Source organism: Spinacia oleracea, chromosome 1 (assembly GCF_020520425.1).
Source record: "Spinacia oleracea cultivar Varoflay chromosome 1, BTI_SOV_V1, whole genome shotgun sequence".
NCBI lineage: Eukaryota > Viridiplantae > Streptophyta > Magnoliopsida > Caryophyllales > Amaranthaceae > Spinacia > Spinacia oleracea.
This window is the reverse complement of record NC_079487.1, coordinates 133,212,164-133,239,741: the sequence shown is the minus strand read 5'-3', so window position 1 is coordinate 133,239,741 and position 27,578 is coordinate 133,212,164. Positions and strand designations below refer to the sequence as shown.

Genomic DNA, 27,578 nt, shown 5'->3' with positions numbered 1-27,578 from the left:
GGATTTTCGCCCAATCTTTTTCTCACTTCTTGGTCATCGTACCTAATATCGGCCGTTGACATAACGACTAATTAATTAAGAAAGTTTGGAGAATAACAAAGTTTAAGAAGATGGTTATGTTTTCAATTTGCAAATTGGATCGGAGTGATTTGTGGAGATTGGATGATGTTTTCATGCGTTTCCATCTTCATATTTATACAGCGCAACTTGAGCTAAACCTTATCTATTTTAATATATTTGGTTGACAATAATAATATATTTACTCCGTTTCTTTTTAGTTGCAACACTTTTCTTTTCACGCTTGCCAATACATAACTTGAACCATTAATATCTTTAATTATCGATAAGTAAAAATTATAAAAAATTGATTTTAACAAAATATACATTAACACGAATCTAACAAGATCCCACATGAATACTTTTTTCCTAAAGTATATATAGATCATCAAAATTAAACAAAGTAGATTATGTGAATAACAAAAGTGTTAGCAACTATTTTAAAACGGATGAAGTATTTGTCAATTCACTTTTTTTTCTTTTAAAAGGGATATGCTCTTTACTTATATATTCATCTTAATTTAGCCAACCTCCGGTTAAAATAGAGAGGTAAAAAACCTACCCAGACTGAAAGAGTCACAAAATTAGATTTGTGTTTGGTATGTTTTGACCCGATAAATCCATAATTTGAAATAAATTTTTATTCCACCTAAAGTCAACACGGAATCGATATCACTCAACCTGATAAAACATACGGAGTATGACTTTGATACAACTCATTATAGAGTACATGATACCAATTGCTTGTTGGTTCAGTGGTGATTGGGGCTGAACTTGGTAGGGAGAACCCGTGTTCGATCCCCCGCAACAACAATTGGGAGGGAACTGAAACCTAACCACCCAGAACTCGCCCCGAATTCGGATTAGCCATAAGGGTAAAAAAAAATATATATAGAGTACATGATTTGAGACAATTGATTTTGGCCAGAATAAGTCACAAAATTTAGGATAATTCTTAACAAAAGGTCAACAATTTATTTTTAATTTGTTTTGCCACGTTTATTAGGATAATTATGGAAAAAAAATATCAAATTGGTGTCCTTGTTACAATTTATGCTTGCATAATGTGATTTTAAATTCCAATTCACTTTTAAAAACATAAGGATTCTATGATTTAAAAATGGTTAATATGTCTAAAAATTTTGGTGTTTAATTTATTATAGTACTATATGAGCAATAAAAGTCTCTATGTCTGTAAAAAGGGTGCTAGAAAAAACTATTGATATAGGGTCTACACTAATATAAATAATCCCAAAATTTAATTTGTGTTTGGTCTGATTTGACCCGATAAATTCATAATTCGAACTGCTCCGTAAAGTTTTATCCCAACTAAATTCAATCCAAAATTGATTCATTCAACCTGATTAATTTGTTTTAAAACTTTTAGTAATATTTAATTGCTTATAGTTACGACCAAACTAAAAAAATAAGGCAAATTTGTTAAAAATGACCTTTTATAACCCAAATTTTGCGAGGAAGGATCTAATATAATTTTTTTTGTAAAATAACACCTTATATAAAATTATTTTTGTGAAATTACACATTAATGTAATATTTTTTTGCGAAAAACAACCAAAAGTAAATTTCCGGCATTGACTAAGTTTTTCCGGCCATTGACTTGCACGTGAGAAGCACGTGTGACTTTATTTTACTAATAACACCAAATTTTCCTCTAAAATTCTAAGCTTTAAAACCTAAAGTTAAAAAAAAAAAACCGAAATAAAATCAAGTTTGAAAATTCAAGAGTCGGGAAAATCAGTGTCTTTAGCCAAGGTAAGCCACACGTGCAAGTCAGTGGCCGGAAAAGCTCAGTCAATGCCGGAAACTTCCCTTAGGTCCTTTCTCACAAAAAAATTACTTTAAGGTGTGTTTTCACAAAAAAAATTATATAAGGTACTTTCTCGCAAAATTTGAGTTATAAAAGGTCATTTTTGACAAATTTGCCAAAAAACCAAACAAAAAATTACGGTCAACTAGTAATTGCTTTGACAAGTATTTTGATCTAACACGTTGCAACTTGCAAGCATTAAAAAGGAGGGAGTAGTAAAAACCTCGGCAGCTTTGTTCCGATCGCTTTATTTACCCAAAAGTCCAAAATCCTTTTACTTCGCTTTATTTACAAAGTAAGTCTCGCCCTTTTTCTTTTCCAATTTGTTGGAAGTAATTTATATACTCCGTATCCAATTACTGCTCCCAATATGATTTGAGGCTGATTTTAAGTTTCCAATTCAATTTCTGGGTAGATTTATACTTGAAAAATCATGAATTTCAGGTCAAAGAAGCATGGAATTTGTGATAAACAGGGCAATTGCATTGATAGGTTAAGTGAATTGCCAGATGAATTACTTGTCCACATTCTATCTTTTTTGCCAATTAGAGATGCTGTTAGAACTGTCTTACTTCGCCGATTTGGTAAACTCTGGACATTGCTTCATAATATTGAATATGATTTCAAACTGGGTGGTCGGTTTATCAACAAGGTGATGAAGTACCACAAAAGTCCCACAATTGATAAGGTTGTGATTAGGGAGAAATTTGGACCTTTAGAAGAAGAGTTGATGAAGTTGATTACTTTTCGTTTAAAAAAAAAGACCAAGGTATTGGGTATTCATTATTATGATGGGTACTATAGTTTTTCTGTCCCTGGTATTGTTTGGAGAAATCAATTCATTGTTTCGCTTCATCTTACTAATGTGTTCCTCGGCATCACTCATTGTACTCAGATTCATATGGGTTCACTTAAGAAATTGGAACTTACTTTTGTGCGTGAGAGTAATGAGAGGATCAAAACTCTGTTATCTGGAATCCCTTGTTTACAGGAGTTGGTTATTAAGTATCCTTTTGAGTTACAGGCCCTGGATTTTGATGCACCGAGCATTGAGAAGTTGGAGCTTGATCTTTGCTTGAAAACAAAAATGCCGGATGGCTCGCATAGGAGTCGTTACCACGAACGTTTTTCGCTTAATTGCCCTAACTTGAAGATATTGCATATCAATGAAGTATGTTTGGAACTTCTGGATGTGATTGATGTTTCATCTGTTCGTGAAGCAAAAATCAACGAGTGTTGTTTGTCTCGCGACAATTTTGATTATTTTAAAATATTGCTCGAGAAGTTTCTAAATGCTAAGATTTTCCAATTGGGAGATAAAGCTTATTTGGTGAGTTTCTGCTTCCTTGTTCTATCTTGTGAAGAACCCTGTACTTTTGGTTTATTTCTACTTCCTTGTACCTCATTGCCTCATACTTCCAACTTGGTGTCTTGTACAGTTAACCGCGCTGTTAGGATGAAAAGATATCTGTTACCTATATTATTTATTGAATTACAATCGTATATAATCTTTTGCAGGATACAAAAATCTAGTTGTTTGAATTATATCGTTATTCGATCTTGAATGTTAGTAACTTAGTGTTCCGGGTGTGGAACTGGGAGGACGTTCCGGAGTGCCTTGGCCCTGTCAAGCAGAGCAAACGTGAGCTAACCTCGGGGGTTTAACCGAGGAAACCCCCTCCGATGCCTAAGTCAGCAAATAGGTAAGAAGTCTTTAGAGAGGGAATATAGAGAGAAGGTGGAGCAAGTACCGTGTGTAAGAATCTGTCCCATCATGAATGATGTGGGTGCTATTTATAGGCGTACTATTCTGTACTTTGGCCTACTCAGATGCCGCCACGTGTATGACGGCGATGTACTTTATTCCTTGTCGTTGTCGTTTAGCCTGCAGGTCCCTTCTTGGACTGATGCAGCTTTGCCTAGCTCTGCTCTGTGTCTTTACACGTGATCTGGGGAGGTTTGATCTGCCTGGGCTGCATATACTTGGCTTGGGGTTTAGAGTCTTTCTTTGACTTGGGTGTGCCCTGGGTGTCAGGGTTTGCTCTGTCATTGATGTTCTGCCCTCTCTGGATATGATCCCGTACAACTAGTCCCTCAAGAGTAGAGCTGACCTTTTAAGTCAGGTCTGCTCTTCTGTCCTTGATCTGGATATGACCCCGTACAACTAGTCCCTCAAGAGTAGAGCTGACCTTTTAAGTCAGGTCTGCTCTTCTGTCCTTGATCTGGATATGACCCCGTACAACTAGTCCCTCAAGAGTAGAGCTGACCTTTTAAGTCAGGTCTGCTCTTCTGTCCTTGATCTGGACTCTTTGGGGCTGCAATGCTTGTTTTGTTGGTTTTTTGCTTTTGTCCTGGCTGTGTATTTTCTTCCTACCAGTCCCTCCAGAGTAGATCTATTTTTTTTTTTTTTTTTTTTTTTTTTTTTTTTTTTTTTTTTGGGCGGGCTTTCTGAATGGTAAGAAATCTTTGGGGATTTTAACCGGTTTTTCCTCGTGCCACGCGTTGCCCATCCGAAGAGTCGATTGGAATCGTCGCTCAATCTGGACCGTCCTTCATCATGATTAAGTTTGGTTGTATTGAGGTCTACACGTGTCCTTCATCCTGCTTGTGCAACTGTATCGTTGCTCGCTTCCCAGCCGTTCTTCTTTGGCTTTTAAAGAGAAAAGGTAACTTCCTTCCTTCTTCATCTTCATTTCTTACCTTCTCTCTCCTTGGTGTTTCTGAGAAAAACACTCGAGTGCTCTCATTTTCCGTTGCTTGTTATTTGCAGAAGTCTTCTCAAAATTCGATCTTTCGCACATTTTTGTGTTTGCCGTCACTTTTCCGGTCGATTGCTAGTGTTCTTGTTGCTTGTGGTGGTCATTTGCCCCTCGTGTTTTCGTTTTCCATTTCGCGAAGGGAGGTTTTCGTTGCTGTGTTTCTTTTGATTCTAACTCTATCTTCTTTTTCCGGTAAGTTTCTATTTTTTGCTGTTTTTTCGATTCTTTTGCATGACCTTTGTTTGTTGTTCGCTTGATTTTAGTGTCTTTGGGGTTTCAATTTCTGGTATTTTTCGCCATTGTTAAGTCGTTTTTGAACTTCCGCCATTGTTGAGTAGCTTTTCCCCTTCTTTTTTTTTTTTTTTTTTTTTTTGTTATTTACTTTTGTGCCCTTTTCCCTTGTCCTGTGACTTTCAGTTCATAATGTCTGATGCATCTGATAGCCAAAACCTTAGTAGCTCGGGCGCTAAAAGCGTTTCCTCTGCTTCTTATGTTACCTCTTCTCCCTCCTCTGTCTCTTTATCTTCTGATGAGGAGACTCGGGCTTCTGCTGAGCACAGAACCAAATCAATGCATGATGTTTTGTCTCGCTCTGTGCCTGTTGTGATTCCTTTGTCCTCTGACGATGAATCCTCTGGGGAGGAGCCGCCCCCCCCAGATGCGGGTGATTCTGGGTGTCCTGACTCTACGGCCGACCTGTCCCCATCTTTACGTCAAACTCTTAGGGAGATGCGCCATGATTATCTGTCGCGGATAGTTAGGATAAATCCGCCGTCCAATGTCCCCCCAGGGCTTGATGTTCAGCCTCTGTCTGAACAGGCCTGGTTAGATGATTTTGAACAGCTTGCTGGAGCTAATGAGTCTGAACTGTCTTTGCGTGTTTACAGACGCCGGGAATCTATTTTTCGTTCTATGATGGCCAACCATGTCACTATTTCCGTGGGTGGGCAAGCTGGTGGGGAGGATATTTTGGCCCAGGTGAATGAGATGAGGCCTTTTCCCAACTACGTGGAAGAGAATGTCGTTCCTGGGGATTCGACACCCTACCTTTCTGAAGCCTCTGCTTTTGGTCCCTTACACGCGAAGCTGAACACTAAGTGGACTGATGATGCGCGAAAAGAGAATCACGCTGTTGTTGGTAAAGAGTTTTATGGTCTGCCTGATGGTTATTGAAGGAAATAATGCCCTTGGTCCAAGTATGCATTCTATGTTAAAGTCTAATAAATGCGGTTCAGTATTAATTAACAAGTTAATAATTCAGTGAGATCAAGTGAGCTGAATGCCTAGCTAGAGGCCGCTTCAGTTCAAGTGGAATTAATGATATTAATCCACAGCTTACTCTTGACTGAACCCGTAGGGTCACACAAATAGTACGTAAACGGATCAAGTATTTAATAGCATTAAATACTCCATCTATGAATATTCGGAACCGACGGATCTTGGTTTCAGTGGGAGCTAAGATCGTCACAGGCAAGAAATGAATACTCCGGAAACGATGATATTGCCGGAAACGGAAATATGGATCGTATCGGAAATATGAATATTACCCAAGTCGTAGATGTTGCCGGAAACGGAAACATGGTACGTATCGGAAAATATTGTTGGAAAATGGAAATATTACCAGAATCGGAAATATTACCGGAAACGGAAATATTGTCAGAATCGGAAATATTACCGGAATCGGAAAATAATTCCGGAAACGGAAATATTAAATATTTGTTCGAAACGGAAATTAATTCCGGAATCGGAAATATTAAATATTGTTCGTATCGGAAATAGATTCCGGAAATGGAAATTTAATCGGAAGCGTATCGTACGAATTAGCATCGGACGAGGCCTGCCGGACGAAGGCCCAGCACGAAGCCAGGCCATCGCCCAGCAAGCACGCACGCCACAGCCCAGCGCGCACAAGGCCGCGCATGCGTGGGCCGCGCTGCGTGGGCTGCTGCTCGCATGCGTGGGCAGCCCTTGTGGCTGCCGTGTGTGTGTGAGTTTGAGCTCATGCGAGATTCCTGAATCTGCAAGAGTCAGTGTATGATTAAATGTCTATTCCTATTGGATAAATTGATTAAGTAGAATTCATGTAGAATTCTAATTCCAATTAATTCGCATCCTACTAGGATTACGATTCCTTTTCCCATAACTCTATAAATAAAGGCCTAGGGGTCATAATTTATACACAAGTTTCAAAGTATTCAAAAGTGAGTTTTTGAGAGAAAATTCAAACACCCATCTTGCCCCAAAAGTGCCGAATTTTCTGAGTACCTTAAGGGCGATTCTAGTTGGTCAATCTTAAGGCGGATCCGGACGTGCTGTGGACTTTCTACGGAGGGACGACACTTGGAGTCCTAAAAGACTTGTTCTTGTTCGGTTCGGGCGCAGCTAGGGAAGGCACGCAACAAAGAGTATGCATCTAATTATGCTATATGATTATGTGTAAATAATATGTTTCCTGGGTTAATGGTTGTTTCCGCATGATCTATGTAAATGTCATATGTATCATAACCTAACAGTGGTATCACGAGCCCCTTATTATTTTCATAATCTAAATTGCATGAACATGGTTAAATATTACAAATTTGCAAGAATTAAAAGGGGTGATTAATTTTCGTAATTGTTAATTAATTGCAAATTGCGTTTATATGTACGCAGTTTTTCGGCAGTTTCTTCATTACTCATCCGAATTGAGTGATTTTTGTGTCAATTCCGCATGTAAAAGGCATTCTAAAATTTTGACAAAAATAGTATTTTTCTGCCGAACCCAGAATTCTCAAATTCGAAGCCTAACTATGACTTTTCGAAGGTTTTAGTTTTTCGGATGCAAAATTTCGTAAATTTAAGATGTTAAATTAAATATTTGCGATTCCTGTTGATAAATCTTGAATTTTTGATTGACCTACTGCATATGTTTAACAAGTTTGAATGCCTAGTCTTGTTAATTATGCAATCTAATTTGTAATTATGATTAATTTGTTGAAAATTAGAATAATTTAGAATTAATTTGATTTTCATAATTAATTGTAATTTAATTAGAAACCTATGATTAAAAACCACCATAAAAATTGTAAATTTACGATAAATTTTAAATTTTTATGACCTAGACTTGAATCCATATCAATCGGAAATCAATTGGATAATAAATTTTCGATTTTTCGCCCTAAAATTATGAAATTAATAATATTTATTAATTTGTCATTAATTTTAAATATAAATTTTAAATTTTTATGCGATTCGTTCAAATAACTTGCACGCACGAAGCAATGGACGCTTCGTGTTACCCTTAAGGGGTGTTGTATAATGCGGGCATGCGACGACGAGCAAGGGAGCTCGTCGCCCGTGCGGCACGAATGCAATGAGCAAGGGCATAGTGCACGAGCACAAGGCAGCAGCCCTGCCTTGTGTCGTGTGCCACGAGCAATGAACGGATGGGCATGGGCGAGAGGCGAGCCAAGGCAGTCGCGTGTGGGCAGCAAGCGAGCTGCGCCACAGCGCGCGCTGCCTCGCACAACAGCGCGCAACCTCGTGCGCAGCGAGCGCAAGCTCGCGTGCCACGAGCGCTGCGCACAGCATCACTCGCGCGCACAGCGCGCGACGTCGCCCGCCCAGCGAGCGATGTCGCGCACCAGCGAGCGATGGCTCGCGCGCGCGCAGCGAGCGATCTCGCGCGCCAGCGAGCGATGGCTCGCGCGCACCAGCGAGCGATGGCTCGCGCGCACCAGCGAGCGATGCAGCGCCCCAGCGAGCGATGGCTCGCGCGCACCAGCGAGCGATCTCGCGCACCAGCGAGCGCGGTAACGCGCGCGCGCTGCGAGCGATAGCTCGCGTGCGGTGGGCGCTGTGCGGAGGCTTGCGGATAGGACAGCAGCAGCTATGCGACGAGCGCATGGGCTGCGCGCACATGGCCAGCAATGGCTGTGTGCGTACGGCCCATGGGCGTGCAACGCGTAGGGTGTTTGCGTTTCGATTAGATCGTTTTTGAATGTTTAATTTGAAAATTTCAGTTCACGTAATTTTAATTAATTTTAAAATTAATAATTTGAATTAATTTCTTGGATTTTAATTTTGAATATTATAATTATAATAAATGGAATTTATTCTAATTATTTTACTAAAATTAAAATCATGAATTAATTTAAATGCGACTGAAATTAAATTAAATTTTTTGGATTCAATTATAAATTTATATGAGCTTTAAATTTTAATTAAATTTGTATGTTTCCGGTTAGACTAGAAATACAATTTTATGTTTAAAATTAGTAAAGCATATGAATTTATTGGTTTGAGTGGGAGTGCTTTTTAGTCATAAACTCTTGATTAGGTCTACAAATCCTTAAGGTTAAAACAACTCGATTAGAATTAATAAGGACTGAATAATTGGTAGATTATTGGTGCCCTTGATTAATTGCTGCAAATGTTTACGTGATGCATAATGTGTTTAACTAACCAGCTATGTGGGCCATTCATGATAATGAATGGGTGAATGGTATATATTGTATATGTACTGTTTTGCAGGTTATGAAGTGACTAGTATGGCCCAAATAGGATAGAAAATATGGTCTGCGTACCATTAATTTGAATGTAATTGGTCTAAAGTACCAAAGTTGTTTTTCAATTCAAATATGGTCTGCGTACCATCAAATAGTTGTAATTAGTTATAACTTATCCTATTTGAAGAAAATGGTGCCTCCCACGGAGATTTTCAAGACGGACTTTGAAGTCAAAGCTTCAAGATGAAGTCGGGCCATACTAGATCACAAATATCTTATGCATGTTTTAAGTTATTTATTGCTTTAAATATGTCTTAAAATGCATGAGATCAAAAGCTTGATTATGTTGTATGATTAAGGATTTTAGTTCACTTAAAATCTAACCAACATAGTAAGAGCCTTAAGTTCCAAACTTAAAAATTGAGTTAAAAGGTGCCATGCCAAAATATACACTTGCTTGGATATCCTTTACATCAATCTAGTAATAGTTTTCGCTCAGCGAGGTGTTACTTATTGGTCCTAAAGGGGCAAGGTACACAAATAATTGTGAGTACATGTTAGTTTTGGTGAAACTCAACGATATAAGTAAGGAGTCCTTTTATGTCGTGGCAAATTCGATAGGTTTACCTAATAAGTTCTTAGACGTACCTATCAACCAAGAATAGTTTCTAGACTATTAGCAAAAGGCTTTTGCTTACCTAAGATGTTCTAGGATTAAGTCGACAAACTGTGCTTAGTTCTTCAATGATTTTAGGATCTTGGAATCATTTTATTCACACCTGCCGGAACACATAACTTGAATAAAATGCTTAATAAACATTGAATTATGCATGAATGCTAGAATTTAAGTTTATTAAGAGAAACTGTGAATGGTTATTTATTTGTTTATTCTTTTCAATTGTAGTTTTTAATATGGCAAACAACAATCAAAACATCATCATGGGTTCTGAGCTTATGGTCAAGCTGAACCTGACAAATTTTCTTGAATGGGAAGCTAAGCTAGTTGAAATAGTCAAACTCAATGGACTTGAGTATGTACTATCACATCCCATGCCAAGCTACTATGCCAGAGACATGACCCCTGAGAGATTTTACGCCTGGGATGCGGATCTCAAAAAGGTTATGAGTCTCATGCTGAACAATATCCCTGATGATTGGGCTAGAAGGTTTGTAGCCTATGAACCTTTTACGCTCATCAAGAATCTGAGGGATATCTGTCGTGGAAGTACGGAGGACAGGGACCTGAACGTCCATGAGTTGATTGAATCAATGTCTGGACTAAAGGTTAGTTCTCCCAACAGGTGTTATAGGATGGAGGTCCAAGAAACACATGTTCAGCTCCTTCGCACTAAACAGAGGGTAGGCGTCCCACTGAGGTTCCATGTGGATCTTATGTGTTCATATTTTGATCGCCTAAGTCTACTAGGAACACCAATAAGCGAAAGGATGGCAGTCTCTGTCTTGCTCAATTCACTACACAGTGGGTTTGGTCGCTTCAAGCAACAATACCTAAGTGAACCAAGAGAAGAAACAGTTGCAGAATTTATTCACCTTGTCAGAAAGGCTGAAATAGTACTGGACTGTGAAGCCAAGGATTTACTCAAGGCTAGAAAGAGACCATTCAAGAAAGGTGGAAAGTCCAAGGGCAATGCTAAATCAAAGCAGGACAAGTCCACATCAAGCTGTCTTTATTGTGATGGAATAGGCCATTACAAAAGAGAATGTCCAAAGCTAAAGGAAGATCAGAAGAACGGAACAGTCGTTCCATCTTCAGGTATTTTCGTTATAGACTGTATACTTGCTAATTCAACTTCTTGGGTATTAGATACAGGTTGTGGCTCACACTTATGTTCCAATCCACAGGGACTAAGAAGAAGTAGAAAGTTAAGCAAGGGAGAAGTCGACCTACGAGTGGGAAATGGAGCACGGATTGCTGCATTAGCCGTAGGAACTTACTATTTGTCGTTGCCCTCCGGGCTAGTTTTGGAACTGGAAGAATGTTTCCATGTTCCAAGTCTTACTAAAAACATCATTTCAGTTTCTTGCTTAGATGCTAAGGGATTTTCCTTTATAATAAAAGACAATAGTTGTTCGTTTTATTTTAAAGAGATGTTTTATGGATCTGCTAGATTAGTCAATGGACTTTATTTATTAGATCACGACAAACAAGTATATAACATAAATACCAAAAAGGCCAAAAAGGATGATTCAGATCTCACCTATCTGTGGCATTGTCGATTAGGCCATATAAACTTGAAACGCTTAGAAAGACTTCAAAGGGAAGGAATTCTAGAACCATTTGACTTAGAGGATTATGGTAAATGCGAATCATGTTTACTTGGCAAAATGACAAAGCAACCTTTCTCTAAAGTTGGAGAAAGAGCAAATGAACTATTGGGTTTAATCCATACAGATGTATGTGGACCAATGAGTACAAATGCTAGAGGTGGTTTCAGCTACTTTATCACTTTCACTGATGACTTCAGTAGGTATGGTTATGTCTACCTAATGAAGCATAAGTCTGAATCCTTTGACAAATTCAAGGAATTTCAGAGTGAAGTAGAGAATCAATTAGGCAAGAAGATCAAGGCACTGCGGTCTGATAGAGGCGGTGAATATCTGAGCTATGAATTTGATGACCATCTGAAAGAATGTGGAATTCTATCAGAATTGACTCCTCCTGGAACACCACAATGGAACGGTGTGTCAGAACGGAGGAACAGAACCTTGCTAGACATGGTCAGGTCAATGATGGGTCAGGCCGAACTTCCATTAGAATTTTGGGGACATGCACTAAATACAGCTGCACTCACTATAAATAGAGCTCCGTCTAAAGCTGTCGAAAAGACTCCATACGAATTATGGTTTGGAAAGCCTCCAAATGTGTCTTTTCTTAAGATTTGGGGATGTGAAGTATACGTCAAACGATTAATTTCAGACAAACTTCATCCAAAATCTGACAAATGTATCCTTGTGGGCTATCCAAAGGAAACAAAGGGGTATTACTTCTACAATACATCTGAGAACAAAGTGTTTGTTGCTCGAGATGGTGTCTTTTTGGAGAAAGATCACATTTCCAAAATGACAAGTGGGAGAAAAGTAGACCTCGAAGAAATTCGAGTCGAACAACAAACTCTAGAGAATGCTCAAGATGACATTCAGGATGAAACTCAGAGATCTTTAGAAGAATCTGGTGAGAATCATGGTCAATCTAGAAATGTTACCCCGCGTAGATCGCAAAGATATAGATCTCAACCGGAAAGGTACTTAGGTATTTTGACGAACGAGAGCTATGACGTTCTATTACTTGAAAGTGATGAACCTGCGACTTACAAGCAAGCTATGACGAGCCCTAGCTCCAAGCAGTGGCAAGAAGCCATGCAATCTGAATTAGACTCCATGTCTGAAAACCAAGTATGGGATTTGGTCGATTTGCCAGATGGCTACCAAGCCATTGGAAGCAAATGGGTTTTCAAACTGAAAAAGGACAAGGATGGGAAACTTGAAGTTTTCAAAGCTAGATTGGTTGCAAAAGGTTACAGGCAAGTCCACGGTGTGGATTACGATGAAACCTTTTCACCAGTTGCAATGCTAAAGTCTATTCGAATAATGTTAGCAATCGCTGCATATTACGATTACGAAATATGGCAGATGGATGTCAAAACTGCTTTCTTAAACGGCGTTTTAACATAAACTGTGTTTATGACACAGCCTGAAGGTTTTGAGGATCCAAAGAATGCTAAAAAGGTATGCAAGCTAAAGAAGTCAATCTACGGATTGAAGCAGGCATCCAGGAGCTGGAATATACGTTTTGATGAAGCAGTCAGTGACTTTGGTTTCATCAAGAACGCGGACGAATCTTGTGTATACAAGAAGGTCAGTGGGAGCAAAATTGCTTTCCTAGTATTATATGTCGACGACATATTGCTTATCGGAAATGACATTCCTATGTTGAACTCTGTCAAGATTTGGCTTGGGAAATGTTTTTCGATGAAGGATCTAGGGGAAGCACAGTACATATTGGGCATCAAGATTTACAGAGATAGATCTAAAAAGATGATTGGACTTAGTCAAAGCACTTATATCAATAAGGTGCTTGATAGGTTCAAGATGGCGGACTCCAAGCGAGGCTACCTACCCATGTCTCATGGAATGACTCTAAGCAAGACTCAGTGCCCAAAAACACTTGATGAGCGTAGACGAATGAATGGGATTCCATATGCATCATTGATTGGTTCAATAATGTATGCTATGATATGTACACGCCCGGATGTTGCGTACGCACTCAGTGCTACGAGCAGATACCAGTCAGACCCAGGAGAGGCGCATTGGACTGCTGCCAAGAACATTCTGAAGTACCTAAAAAGGCACAAAGATGACTTCCTGGTCTATGGTGGAGATGATGAATTAATTGTTAAAGGCTATACGGACGCAAGTTTCCAAACCGACAAAGATGATTTCAGATCACAGTCTGGGTTTGTCTTCTGCCTCAACGGAGGAGCAGTAAGCTGGAAAAGTGCTAAGCAAAGCACCATTGCGGATTCTACAACTGAAGCGGAGTACATTGCTGCACATGAAGCAGCAAAGGAAGCTATATGGCTAAGGAAGTTCATAGGAGAACTTGGTGTAGTCCCCTCCATTAAAGGACCAATAGCCCTGTATTGTGATAATAACGGAGCTATTGCACAGGCAAAAGAGCCTAGACACCACCAGATAGTCAAGCATGTACTTCGTAGATTTCACCTTCTACGAGAGTTCGTTGAAAGAAAAGAAGTCGAGATAAGCAAAATTGGAACTGATGACAACATATCAGATCCATTAACTAAACCTCTGCCGCAAGCGAAGCACAACTCGCACACTGCAGCTATGGGAATCAAGCATATTGGAGAATGGCTTTGATGTCTCTGTTTAATGTTTTAAAGTTTTAGAGTTTAAATCTTTGTAAAACATTATTGGTTAATCATTCACAATAAATGAAAGGAATTCATTTTTCCATTTAATTTGTGGTTTATTAAATGATGAGTCCCTTCAACTTGACGATATATTCAAGATAGACTGTCAGGACCAGTCCTGTGACTAAGAAATGTCTATCAAGTGAACTTGAATGTCAAAGGTTGAAAATGGTCCCTAGTCGGAGTTTTCTATAAAATTGGACGCATAGAAAACGTTAGACGATTAGAATGCAAGATGACTAGTAGTTCTGTTTCTTGAACTATGTGGACATGGCAATGTCATAATCATTTGCATAGATACTTACTTTGGGAAGACTAGTATCGGACAAGACCTATGAAACTTTACTGTAAGAGATGAAAGTCTGTCATAAGTAAATTTCATTAAATTATTAGACACTAAATCCTCAATACCTGAGTGATTTGAGATTACTTGTTTGAGAACTGGTTGCTTTGACGTTGACCAACCGTCGCACCGTAAAAGGAGGCTATAAAGGCAACGCTCAGGTAATCACCTATCAAACGAAGTCTAATCTCAAGATCGCAAGATTGGGATTGTCCTCCCATAAATCGGGATGAGATGCTTAAAAGTTGTACAAGGCCACTCGGAGAGCTAGAAACTGTGAAATGCATGGCCGTGCTCGGATGAATCATAGGCTATGATTATCTGTTTATTTGATCAGTTGAACTCTGAAACCGAGGAACACCTCTGGACATAATAAGGATGACAACTCTTACCTTATGTTCAAGAGCAAGCATCGAGCGACAAAGGAATTAGGAAATGCACACTTGTCCCTAAGGACAAGTGGGAGACTGAAGGAAATAATGCCCTTGGTCCAAGTATGCATTCTATGTTAAAGTCTAATAAATGCGGTTCAGTATTAATTAACAAGTTAATAATTCAGTGAGATCAAGTGAGCTGAATGCCTAGCTAGAGGCCGCTTCAGTTCAAGTGGAATTAATGATATTAATCCACAGCTTACTCTTGACTGAACCCGTAGGGTCACACAAATAGTACGTAAACGGATCAAGTATTTAATAGCATTAAATACTCCATCTATGAATATTCGGAACCGACGGATCTTGGTTTCAGTGGGAGCTAAGATCGTCACAGGCAAGAAATGAATACTCCGGAAACGATGATATTGCCGGAAACGGAAATATGGATCGTATCGGAAATATGAATATTACCCAAGTCGTAGATGTTGCCGGAAACGGAAACATGGTACGTATCGGAAAATATTGTTGGAAAATGGAAATATTACCAGAATCGGAAATATTACCGGAAACGGAAATATTGTCAGAATCGGAAATATTACCGGAATCGGAAAATAATTCCGGAAACGGAAATATTAAATATTTGTTCGAAACGGAAATTAATTCCGGAATCGGAAATATTAAATATTGTTCGTATCGGAAATAGATTCCGGAAATGGAAATTTAATCGGAAGCGTATCGTACGAATTAGCATCGGACGAGGCCTGCCGGACGAAGGCCCAGCACGAAGCCAGGCCATCGCCCAGCAAGCACGCACGCCACAGCCCAGCGCGCACAAGGCCGCGCATGCGTGGGCCGCGCTGCGTGGGCTGCTGCTCGCATGCGTGGGCAGCCCTTGTGGCTGCCGTGTGTGTGTGAGTTTGAGCTCATGCGAGATTCCTGAATCTGCAAGAGTCAGTGTATGATTAAATGTCTATTCCTATTGGATAAATTGATTAAGTAGAATTCATGTAGAATTCTAATTCCAATTAATTCGCATCCTACTAGGATTACGATTCCTTTTCCCATAACTCTATAAATAAAGGCCTAGGGGTCATAATTTATACACAAGTTTCAAAGTATTCAAAAGTGAGTTTTTGAGAGAAAATTCAAACACCCATCTTGCCCCAAAAGTGCCGAATTTTCTGAGTACCTTAAGGGCGATTCTAGTTGGTCAATCTTAAGGCGGATCCGGACGTGCTGTGGACTTTCTACGGAGGGACGACACTTGGAGTCCTAAAAGACTTGTTCTTGTTCGGTTCGGGCGCAGCTAGGGAAGGCACGCAACAAAGAGTATGCATCTAATTATGCTATATGATTATGTGTAAATAATATGTTTCCTGGGTTAATGGTTGTTTCCGCATGATCTATGTAAATGTCATATGTATCATAACCTAACAGTTATCGACTCATCGTGCCAGACGATGATGCTCGGATTACGCATCCACCAGAGGGGTGCATAGGCGTTTATGCCTATAGTCTGGATTTTGGTCCGCGCTTTCCTCTGGATCCTACCCTGGTGAAGATTCTTCGTGCCTTCAACGTTTGCTTAGCTCAGCTCCATCCCTTCGCTGTTCGTACTTTGATCAGCTATATTTGGGTCTGCCGGTTTTTGGAGTTTCCTGAGACCCTTTCTCTCTGCAAGCGAGTCCATCATCTGCGCAACAGCGGTACTGGGAACAAGATTGGCTGGTTTTCCATCTATTGCAATCGTGGAAGATTGACCTGCCATGGGATGCCTACTGGCCAAAAGGAGTGGAAGGATAGGTTTTACTGGCTCGCTGTCCCTGCTGACTTTCCTGTTGCTCGGGGCTTTGTTAGACCTCGGACTCGGCTAGAGGGAGTCGAGATTTTGGATGGTGCTGTCTTGGAGGAGAGGGCTTTTGAGCATTTTTCATCTGAGCCCAAGTTAAATGCTGCTGGTAAAGAGGTTGGGCGGTTGCCTCGTGTTTGGCTTCCGCATTCAAGTTATGTTCTGCGGAATGACGTGATGTCCGCTATGTTTCTTTGTTCTACTCACCCTCAAGGTTAGTTCTGTGTTATTTTTTCACTTCATGTTTTCTTTTCTCTTTGTGCGAGTTTTTTTTTTTTTTTTTTTTTTTTTTTTTTTTTTTTTTTTGCTTACTCCTTTTTTTTTTGTTTTAGGTCGTCAATTCTTGAATCTTGAGGAATTGGGTGTTCGGGCTGATGGTTCTTTCATCTGCGCTGCTCCCCCCGATCCTGCTGCGAATGGGTATCAAATTTTGGCTGACCAAATAGAGGGCAGCAGGAGAAGTTCTACACGCCGTTCTGGTCGGGGTGGCGGTTCTGGGATCGTTCCCAGAGTGTCTCGAGTGGTCTCCTCTACAAACACTGGTTCTGCGAGCACTCCTATTCGTCGAGGGCAGACCTCTCGCGGAGCTTCCCATCGTGGTGCTCTGTCAGGCTCTCGTCGTGACCGAGCCGATTTCGAGGCTGGGCTCGAAGCTCCGACAGAGGGTGCAGGCCATGATTTTGGGGAAGTGGCTGGTGAGGTATGTGACCAGCCAGGTTGTTCGGGCTCTGCGTCGGAACCTGTGGATATCGAAGCTGAGGAGCCGCCTTTTGTTCAGCGTCCTGGGAAACAACCTAGGTTTGATAGCGGAGCTGAGCAACTTCGAGCCTCCCCTTCTGCGGCTGATCCCCATCGTAGCAACACTTCTGGTAGCTCTCTTCGACAGTTTTTGGAGCACGAGCTTCAAGGAAGTGATCTGGCTGCTGATGATCTTGACCTGCATATCACGGGTCGGCATAAGGAGTTCGTTGAGAAAGAATTTCTCGACATTCGTCCCCAGGCCGATCCTGAGCTGGCTGCTATCTTCTCTGGTCCTGCTGCTTTGGATCGTACTTTTGTCCCGCGCTGGGATGTGTCCGAATCAGAAAGCTTATATGGGAACTACCCTGAGAAAGGCGGGACGCTTGCCCTGAGGATGTTAAGAGGTCTGCAGTTGCCCAGCGACCTGCCCAAAGAGCGTTTGTATACTCCTGGGGCGAATGCCTGCCAGAAGGTCATGGAGGTATACTTGGTTTACTTCTCTTCTCCTTTGGTACATTGGTTTGTTTTTTTTTTTTTTTGTTATGCACCAACTTATAATGCTTGTCTCTTTTTCTGTGTTCTTAGTGTGGCAACGCTGTTCGTGAGTTGACAGAAGTCTTCATAGTTTACCAGAAACGACTTGCTGCCAACGTTGCTCACATAGAGGCCCAAAAGAAGAGAATTGAGGAGCTCACTGCTGATCTGGAGTTATCTTCAACCTGTCTTACTTCGGCTAATGATCAATTGAAGCTTGTTACTGAAGAGCGTGATCAGCTGCAGGCTAGCTTTTCTCAGGCCCAAATTGATCTGGTCACCGGACAGCAGAAAATTGAGGCTCTCCAGCAAGACTTTCTCTCTGTTGAGCAGTCTCATGACAATGAGATGGCCCAACTGCAGAACTCCATCGAAGATCAGCTTGTGGCTGCCGTTCGCGACTTCCGTCGGTCAGATGAGCAGTATGCTCTACGCACTCAGAGCTATGATGGTGGGTGGAAGGCTGCTTCGCTAATAGTGCAAGAGAAGCATCCTGATCTTGACTGGTCTCCAATCGAAGCTGCTTGGTTGGCTGGGCTCCATGTTGAGCTTTTGAGAAAGAAGAGGGAGGCCGAGCAAGCGTCTCTAGCTGCGGGCGGTGCGGTGCCAGAAGATGATGGGGTGCCTGATCATTGTGTTGAAAATGTTCACCCTGGGGAATTGCCTCTGTCTGATGCTGAAGATGATGTTGGGCAATAATGGCACAGGCGGCTGTCCCCATGTTCATCTTGCACTACCTCAGCCAATGCGTAGTTTATTTTTTCTGGTTGTTTTTGTCCTCCCTGCGTGGAGAGTAAGAATTTGTTTCTGGGGATAATATTTATCGGTTTTAGTTTTTATCAACAGTGGCCATTTTTGTAGGGCTGTACATTGCATAAGTTTTTGAGGTATAGCCGCCGGTCCCGTTGTTTGTTAACTCGTCGTGCTTATGCTGCCTTTTACCTTGTGGTTTTTTGCTTGCTATTTTTTTATTGTTTTGTTTCCCCCATATTTCCATTTGACCCACTTTGCATGCTTGATTGTCCTGGCTTTGGCCAGGGCCGAATTCAAAAAGTATTTCTATATTCGCCTCGACCTGTTTTGGACTGTGTATTGTTGAGTTGTCCTGGCTTTGGCCGGGACAAAAACCGAGAAGTGTTTTCGCATTTGCTTCAGTCTATTTTGGCTGTGCCTTATTGAATTGTCCTGGCTTTGGCCAGGACAAAACTCGAGAAGTGTTTTTGTGTTTACTTCAGCCTACTTTGGGCTGAGTATGATTGAATTGTCCTGGCTTTGGCCAGGACAAAGCTCAAAAGGTATTTTCATATTTATTCCAGCCTACTTTGGCTGCGTATTATTGAATTGTCCTGGCTTTGGCCAGGACAAAGCTCAGAAAGTATCTTCATATTTATTCCAGCCTACTTTGGCTGCGTATTATTGAATTGTCCTGGCTTTGGCCAGGACAAAGCTCAAAAAGTATCTTCATATTTATTCCAGCCTACTTTGGCTGCGTATTATTGAATTGACCTGGCTTTGGCCAGGACAAAGCTCGAAAGGTTTTTGCTTAAATCTCGTTGAGAAAAAACTTACCCAATAACTTGGTTGATCAGACCAAGTTATTCGTGGGTAGCGTTTCCCCCCCCTTTTTTTTTTTTTACGAGTTTTAGCCGTTCACCTTTTACTTTTCCAAGAGACCTGACGCACTTTCTTCTTACCGAAGGTAGCTGGGCCAATTTTCATTATGCTTGTAAGCGTGGAAAATTACAAAAGTGAAGAACTACTCTGGCTTCTATTGCCTTGTTATAGTATTAACTTCTTGTGTCTATACATAGTATTTCTTTAGCATGTTGGCATTCCAGCTATTCTTCAATTCTCTTCCTTCCATCGTCATTAGATGGTATGAGCCTGGGGCTACCTCTTTTGTGATCTGGTAAGGTCCTTCCCAATTGGCAGAGAATTTTCCTTCTGCCTTTCCCTTTCCAGTGGCAGCTGTTCTTCTGAGGACCAGATCCCCCACTTGCATAGGTCTGTGCTTTACCCTCTTGTTGTATGCCCTGCTCATTTTTTCTTTGTTTGCTGCCAACTTGAGTTCTGCTTGCAGCCTGACTTCTGGTAAGAGATCTAACGCTTCCCTCATACGCTGCTCATTAGTGCCTTCCTCATAGTACTGCACTCTAAAGCTAGGTAGACCCACTTCGACAGGCAGGACCGCCTCAGCCCCAAAAGCTAGTTTGTAAGGACTTTCTCCTGTTGCTTCTTTTTCAGTGGTCCTGTTGGACCATAAGATCTCTGGAATAAGGTCGGCCCATGCACCCTTAAAATCTTCTACCTTCTTTCGCAGTGCTCCCAGGATTTGTTTATTTGCTGCCTCTGCCTGACCATTGCTCTGGGGATGGCACACAGATGCGTATGCGAATTTTATTCTTAGTTCAGCGCAATAATCCTTTATAGGAGTGCAGTCGAACTGTGTTCCATGATCGAAGACCAAACTTTCTGGGATGCCGAACCTTGTCACAATGTTCTTCCAGATGAAATCCTTCATCCGTTTGGCTGTTATGCTTTTAGTGGGCTCTGCCTCGATCCACTTAGTAAAATAGTCAACTGCCACGATCAGAAATTTTCTTCCCCCGCTTGCTGCTGTGAATGGTCCCAGAATATCCATTCCCCACTGGGCGAATGGTATGGGGTTGATGATTGGCTGTAAGTCATTAGAGGGTTGGTTGATCACTGAGGCGAATTTCTGGCACTTGTCGCTTTTTTTAACATATGCTTGAGAGTCACTTACCATGGTTGGCCAATAATATCCTGCTCTGAGAGCTTTCAAGGCTAATGTCCTGCCGCCTATGTGGTTTCCACATATTCCCTCGTGTATTTCTTCAATGACTCGTTGCGACTCCTCTGCTGATATGCATCTCAGCAGTGGCAACGAAAATGATTTCTTGTACAGTTTACCCTGGTAAATGACGAACCAATGCTCATTTCGTTTTACTTTTTTCTGCTCTTGCTCTGCCGTGGGAAGGCCCCTTCCCAGCTTGTATGAGACTATACTGTCATACCACTGTGGCTCAGTGTCAATGAAGTTGACTACAGGCTTTTTGTCAATGCTCTTTTCTTCCTGGACCTCTACCATCACTGTTCTTTCCAAGTCCTGTAATGTCGAACTTGCTAACTTAGATAGGGCGTCTGCTTGACTGTTTTCTGCCCTGGGAACCAGTTGAATCTCAAAGCTTTCTAGCTGCGCTACTGCTTCTTTCATCAAGGCCAAGTACCTCTGCATAGACGGTTCTCTGGCTTCATATTCGCCTCTATATTGGCTGGCCACCAGCTGTGAATCGGTTTTGAGCACTATTTTCTTAGCATCTGCTGCTTTGCACATCTGGATTCCTGCGATTGCCGCCTCATACTCTGCTTCGTTATTTGAAGCTTTGAATTTAAATTTTATAGCATATTCGAAAATGTTGCCTTCTGGTGACACCATTATGATACCTGCGCCCGACCCTGTGACTGCGGCGGAGCCGTCTACTGAGATCTGCCAAGTCCCCAATGGTTCTTCCTCCTCCTCGTATGATGCCTCTGCAATGAAATCTGCCAGTGCCTGTGCTTTTATGGCGGTTCTGGGTTTGTACTCGATGTCATATTCTGAGAGTTCCACTGCCCATTTCAGGAGTCTACCAGAGGTATCTAGCCTCTGCAATGACTTCTCTAAAGGCTGATTAGTCAACACTTGCACTTTATGCGCGTCAAAGTATGGTTTCAATTTCCTGGCAGCTATCATGATGGCGAAGGCCATTTTTTCAATCAGGGGGTACCTCTGTTCTGCTGGGTTGAGGATGTGGCTGACAAAGTAGACTGGCTGCTGGATTTTATCCTTCTCGACTACCAGAGCTGCTGCTACAGTTTTCTTGGAGGCAGAGATGTATAGCTGTAATATGTCCCCCACTTCTGGTCTGGCTATGGTTGGGAGGCTTTTCAAATGGTTCTTCACCTCCTTGAATGCTTTCTCTTGCTCCTCTCCCCACTTAAATGTTTTGTTTCCCTTTAGCACCTGGAAAAAGGGGAGAGACTTGTCTGCGGACTTGCTGATGAACCTGGTGAGTGCTGCCATTTTCCCAGTCAACCTCTGGATGTCTCGTATGTTTCTTGGTTCTGGTAGGTTGAGTATGGCCTCTACTTTTTCTGGGTTGGCATCAATTCCTCTTTGACTGACCAGGAATCCCAAAAATTTTCCAGACTTAACACCGAACACGCATTTTTTTGGGTTTAATTTCATACCAAATTGCCTCAATGTTGCAAAAGTTTCCTTCAGATCCTTAATGTGATCACCCTCCTTTTTGCTCTTGACTATGGAATCATCTACATACACCTCCACGTTTCGGCCTTTTTGTCCTGCAAATATTTTGTCTACCAGTTTCTGGTATGTGGCCCCTGCGTTCTTTAGGCCAAATGGCATAGCCCTGTAGTTGTAAACTCCGGCGTCTGTGATGAAGGCGGCTTTTTTCCGGTCTGATTCTAACAAACTGATCTGGTGATAGCCCGAAAAGGCATCCATGAAACTCAGCAGGGCATGCCCGCTGGTGGAATCCACCAGTTGGTCTATTCTAGGCAGCGGGTAACAATCCTTTGGACAAGCCCTGTTTAGGTCTGTAAAGTCTACGCACATCCTCCATTGACCATTTGCTTTCTTTACCATCACGACATTAGCCAACCATTCCGGGTAGTCACACTCTTCTATGAATTTGGCTGCTAACAGTTTGCTGATCTCTTCCTGGATGGCTACATTCTTCTCTGTCGAAAAAGTTCTCTTCTTCTGTTTTACCGGTCTGACTTCTCTGTTAACATTCAACCTGTGGACCATGACGTTGGGGTCAATCCCTGGCATTTCGTCAGCAGAGAAGGCAAATATGTCTGCGTGCTCTCGCAACAGATCAATGATATTTACCCTCAGGGAAAGGTCTATATCTGTGCCAATTCGGACTGTTCTGTCCTCTACTCCTTCTTCCAGCTCTATCTCCTCTGTTTCTTCTGCTGGGGCTGGTTTTAACAGTCCTTCTTCACGATGCTCAAAATTCTCCATGTCCAGTAGTGCGTCTTTTTTACGCTCTGCTCTCTTTCTCTTTCTGGACAAGGGAATGTCTGCCTCTGCCAGGGGCGGGGGTCTGGGTGGTTGTTTCAGGGCTGTGTGGTAGCATCTCTTAGCCTGCTCTTGGTTTCCCCTGACCTTAGCTGATCTGTTATCATTCGTTGTGTACATCATGGTGAGGTGATAAGTAGACACCACTGCTCCTGCATCATGAATGAATGGTCTGCCCAGAATGGCATTGTACGCTGCGGGTACCTTGACTATCATGAAATCAACCATGACATCCTTGATATCTTTCCCCTGCCCAATTTGGACAGGTAAGCTAACTATTCCTTCTGGTATCACCGTTGCTCCTGTGAAACCAATTACTGGATAGCTAACTGGCTTTACGTGCTTCTCTTCAATCTGCAGCTCTTGGAAAGCTGGCCAGAATAGAATGTTTGCAGAGCTTCCTCCGTCTATCAGGATTCGATGGACTTTTCTGTTAGCCACATCCAGAGCTAACACCATTGGGTCATCATGGGGATAAATTATGCCCTTGCAATCATCTTCTGTAAAAGTGCACTGTGGGATTTTTGGAGGGGCAGGCCATTTTCCTGAGTTGTGGTAATTAACCTGGTGTTTGAATTCGTTCACACTGGCCTTAGCACCGCTGGCTGTAGTACCAGCGTAGACTGGTCCTCCTGTTATGACCAGTATATCATTCGACCTCTTCTGCTCTGCTGGGTGGTTCTGTTTTTGCTCTGTCTTCCTGTTATCAAATCGACCCTCATCATCCCTGTTTTCGTAGGTCCTGCTGTATGAGCTCTTTGCCTTAAATTGTGTTAGGTACCCCCTTCGGATCAAGTCCTCAATGTTATCTTTCAGGTGAGTGCATTCCTCTGTGAGATGACCATGATCCTTGTGAAAATCACAGTACTTCTTCGTGTCCCTGTATTTGTTGTACATTTTCGGTGGTCTCTGCCATTTCTCATCCTCCTTGCTGATAGCAAAAATCTGGGTTCTGGATGCAACTAGAGGAGTGTATTCGTTGAATTTGCCTCGCTTTTCAGTTTTGAACTCACTACCCCTTCCTCTGACCTGCCCGTGCCAATCTTTTCTGGGCTGCTGATTTTCCCTTTTGTCTGGGTATTCTTTTTTGTATGGCTCTTTTCTGCTCTGACTACCGTAATTGTTCTCACTTGCTACATATCGTCGTGAGGTTGCTCTGCCAATCTCTTCACTTTTTATGAATTCATTTGCCTTCCCCAGTACCTCTGCCAGGGTTGTGAATGACTTTCTGCCCAGATAACTCTTGAATTCTCCATCCCGCAGACCAGTCATCATCGCCAGGACTGCTACCTCTTGCTGTAACTTGGGTATATTCGATGCCTCCATATTGAATCTGGATATGTACTCCCTCAGAGATTCCTGAGGTCCTTGGATGACTGACATCAGCTCCCCTGTCATCCTTTCTCTGGCAATGTTTGCCACATATTGGGTGCGAAACAAAATGGCTAACTGCCGGAAAGAGGTTATGGTGCCCTTGGGTATTTTACCGAACCAGCTCTGTGCCATCCCCTCCAGAGTGGAAGGGAAAACCTTACACCACATAGAGTCTGTGTTGGTATATAGCATCATGTGTCCTCCAAAGGCAGAGAGGTGATTCGTTGGGTCTGACTTTCCGGAATATTTGCAGGTGGGCATTTTTATCTTTTCCATTTTTTCCGAGAGTATCTCATCACAGAAAGGGGAATTATCAGGTTTAACTATTGCTCGGGTGGGATTTGGCATACCTGACCCGGAGTGGTGCCTCTGGCTGGGTGCTTGTTCGGTTCTCGCTCTGGGTTGAGCTCTGCTAGGTGTGATACTTTCTGCCTCATATTCCTGGCTGTCAGCCCCTTCCATCTCCTGCTGCAGATTCCTCCTCCAGACGTTCGGACTGTTTTGGGGTCTGGGACGTTTCCTCCTCTGCTCAACCTCAACCTCTGGGGCTGTCCTCACGACCTGGGCTTGCGGTGTTGTCTGGGTAAGGAAGGTCAGGACTTCTATGGCTGTGCGCATCTGGTCGGGTGAGAACTGTGCCCCCAACCGTGCTAGTGAGGCACTGGTTGGAACTGGGATGCCCTGGCCCTGGCTGGGGGTTGCCATAGCTCTGGGTTGTGGTGTCTCTCTTGGCGGACCAAGACTCTGAGGCATGCCGAACAAAGGTACGTTTGTGATTCTCTGGTTGTTTCTAGAGGTGGGTGGTTCTATCTGCTGGATTATCGGTTCGCTTGACTCAGTCATTTTGTGGGAGGGTAGGTCTTTTAGAGGCAAGGTCTGGGAAGTCCCCTCCTTCTAGCGCCACTTGTTCCGGGTGTGGAACTGGGAGGACGTTCCGGAGTGCCTTGGCCCTGTCAAGCAGAGCAAACGTGAGCTAACCTCGGGGGTTTAACCGAGGAAACCCCCTCCGATGCCTAAGTCAGCAAATAGGTAAGAAGTCTTTAGAGAGGGGATATAGAGAGAAGGTGGAGCAAGTACCGTGTGTAAGAATCTGTCCCATCATGAATGATGTGGGTGCTATTTATAGGCGTACTATTCTGTACTTTGGCCTACTCAGATGCCGCCACGTGTATGACGGCGATGTACTTTATTCCTTGTCGTTGTCGTTTAGCCTGCAGGTCCCTTCTTGGACTGATGCAGCTTTGCCTAGCTCTGCTCTGTGTCTTTACACGTGATCTGGGGAGGTTTGATCTGCCTGGGCTGCATATACTTGGCTTGGGGTTTAGAGTCTTTCTTTGACTTGGGTGTGCCCTGGGTGTCAGGGTTTGCTCTGTCATTGATGTTCTGCCCTCTCTGGATATGATCCCGTACACTTAGTAAATGTAATTTATCTCAGGCGGGTGAAACTGTGGAAGAGTGTATGGTAAAAGATGTTTCTCTGTTTTCTCAAAAAAAAAAGAAGAAGATAGTTACTCTGGGTGAATCAACTTGTTTGTAAAAGGTGTTAAACTGTGGGTGAATCATAGGTTTTATTTCTGGATATTAGGGAGAAGGTAGTGTAGTTAATTTACAGTATTGCTCTTCACTTTCTAGTAGCTGAAATTCGCTACATTTTGAGGGATGAAGCAGCTGATACTATGTGACTCTCAGTGTCTTATTACATGGTTTGTGGTAAAGCATTTTATGTAGGATACCATACGTCATGTAGTCGAATAGAGCAATGTTTTACCAAGTTTCATTATCGATATCAATTACTCTGTTGTATTCTCAGATAGATTTAAGCAAGTTAACCTCAACATCTAAGTAGTGCTTTCTATCTGTCTGTTGTTGGGTGTTCATTGCTATAGTTTTTTCATACTATTATTTGACTAAAGTGGAATAATTCTAATGTTCTTTCCTTCTTACTAGGAACTGGGAAAATGTGGTAGTGAGAAACTGACTTTTCGAGAAACTCCATGGACTGATTTAGCTTTGAGGCCTGTAAGCCATGGAAGCTGTCTGCTAGGCATTTGTAGATTGCTGAGAAATTCTTGGCGCTTGAAGAAACTTATTATATTTGCAGATGTGGTAAGTCTATATGTATATCAAGTTTGTCTAGCTAATACTTAAGTTGGCCAATACCTTTCATATAACAGAGAATTTTGCATGTAACTACTGTCAGGATTTTTTGTGTGACTGCAATATGCTTCTGTATGAGCTTTCTTCTCCAATTGTGATGCGGCGACTCAAAACTGTCATAATTCGTGGATATGAGAAACCTTGTAAAGCTCTACTTGAGCTGATGAAATTTGTGCTCAAAAGTGCAGTCGTCTTGGAGAAATTACTTATTGTCTGCAACAACAAGGATAAACTTTATTCAACAGAGGAAAAAGAGTTCATTTCACAGTTATCAGGATTACCAAGGGCCTCACAGAAGGCAAAGGTTGTCATTGCTAAGAAATATACTAATGGTAGGTAGACCTGGTTATTGGACAGGGTAGTCCAATGGATATAGGGTTAGGGTCAAGTTAATAGGGCTTTTATTGGGCAGAGCTCTTATTGGACAGGGCCTTTATTGGACAGTGTCATTATAGGGTCAAACTTATACTACAATTATTTTGAAAATAAAAATAGTAATGATACAAAAAATTACATGCATAGCTTCGTATTTACTTGTACTTGCACATGGCTCTTTTGTTTTTCATTTTTCATTGCTCGTTTATTGACCCGCCCAATAATGACCCGCTATTGACCCGCGACCCGCTTTTGACCCGCCCATTATCGACCCTCTAAAAATGACCCTTTCAATACCCGACCCTCTTTTGACCCGCACCGACCCTGACCCGCCCCGCCCGATAACCAGGCCTAATGGTAGGTAATATAGTGCATATAGACATATAGTGCATGTTTATAATGAATGATATCTTTTGTTTTAGGAGATAGGACCCCTGTTACAAAATTTAATGTTCCTGCTACTAAATTAGAGATTGCTAGGAAAATGGTTCAGTCAGATGCGGTTTATATATGTTGTGTATATATACTTGGTATTAAGCATCAGGTGCTGCTCTTTGATATTATAGCAGCCTGTTTGGTAGGTAGTAAAAGTTGTGAGTTTTATGTAATTTTGCAGAACTAGTTACATTATTTCTCCC

General features: G+C 41.9%; 1 protein-coding gene across 1 annotated transcript; it reads left to right on the top strand.

Moving 5' to 3' along the window:
• On the top strand, nucleotides 1-27,578 carry LOC110799214 (putative FBD-associated F-box protein At5g56400). The gene is made up of 3 exons (XM_056829674.1): nucleotides 1-3,215; nucleotides 26,356-26,514; nucleotides 26,609-27,578. Exons 1-3 carry the CDS (start codon nucleotides 2,319-2,321, stop codon nucleotides 26,903-26,905), a joined length of 1,353 nt encoding a protein of 450 aa, XP_056685652.1. The 5' UTR covers nucleotides 1-2,318; the 3' UTR covers nucleotides 26,906-27,578.

Excerpts from the sequence above, each read along its gene's own strand:
- LOC110799214 (XM_056829674.1), top strand. The coding sequence starts at position 2,319 with ATGAATTTCAGGTCAAAGAAGCATGGAATTTGTGATAAACAGGGCAAT. Across the intron at positions 3,216-26,355 it reads TGGGAGATAAAGCTTATTTG|GAACTGGGAAAATGTGGTAG; the intron begins GTGAGTTTCTGC and ends CCTTCTTACTAG. Across the intron at positions 26,515-26,608 it reads TTATTATATTTGCAGATGTG|GATTTTTTGTGTGACTGCAA; the intron begins GTAAGTCTATAT and ends AACTACTGTCAG.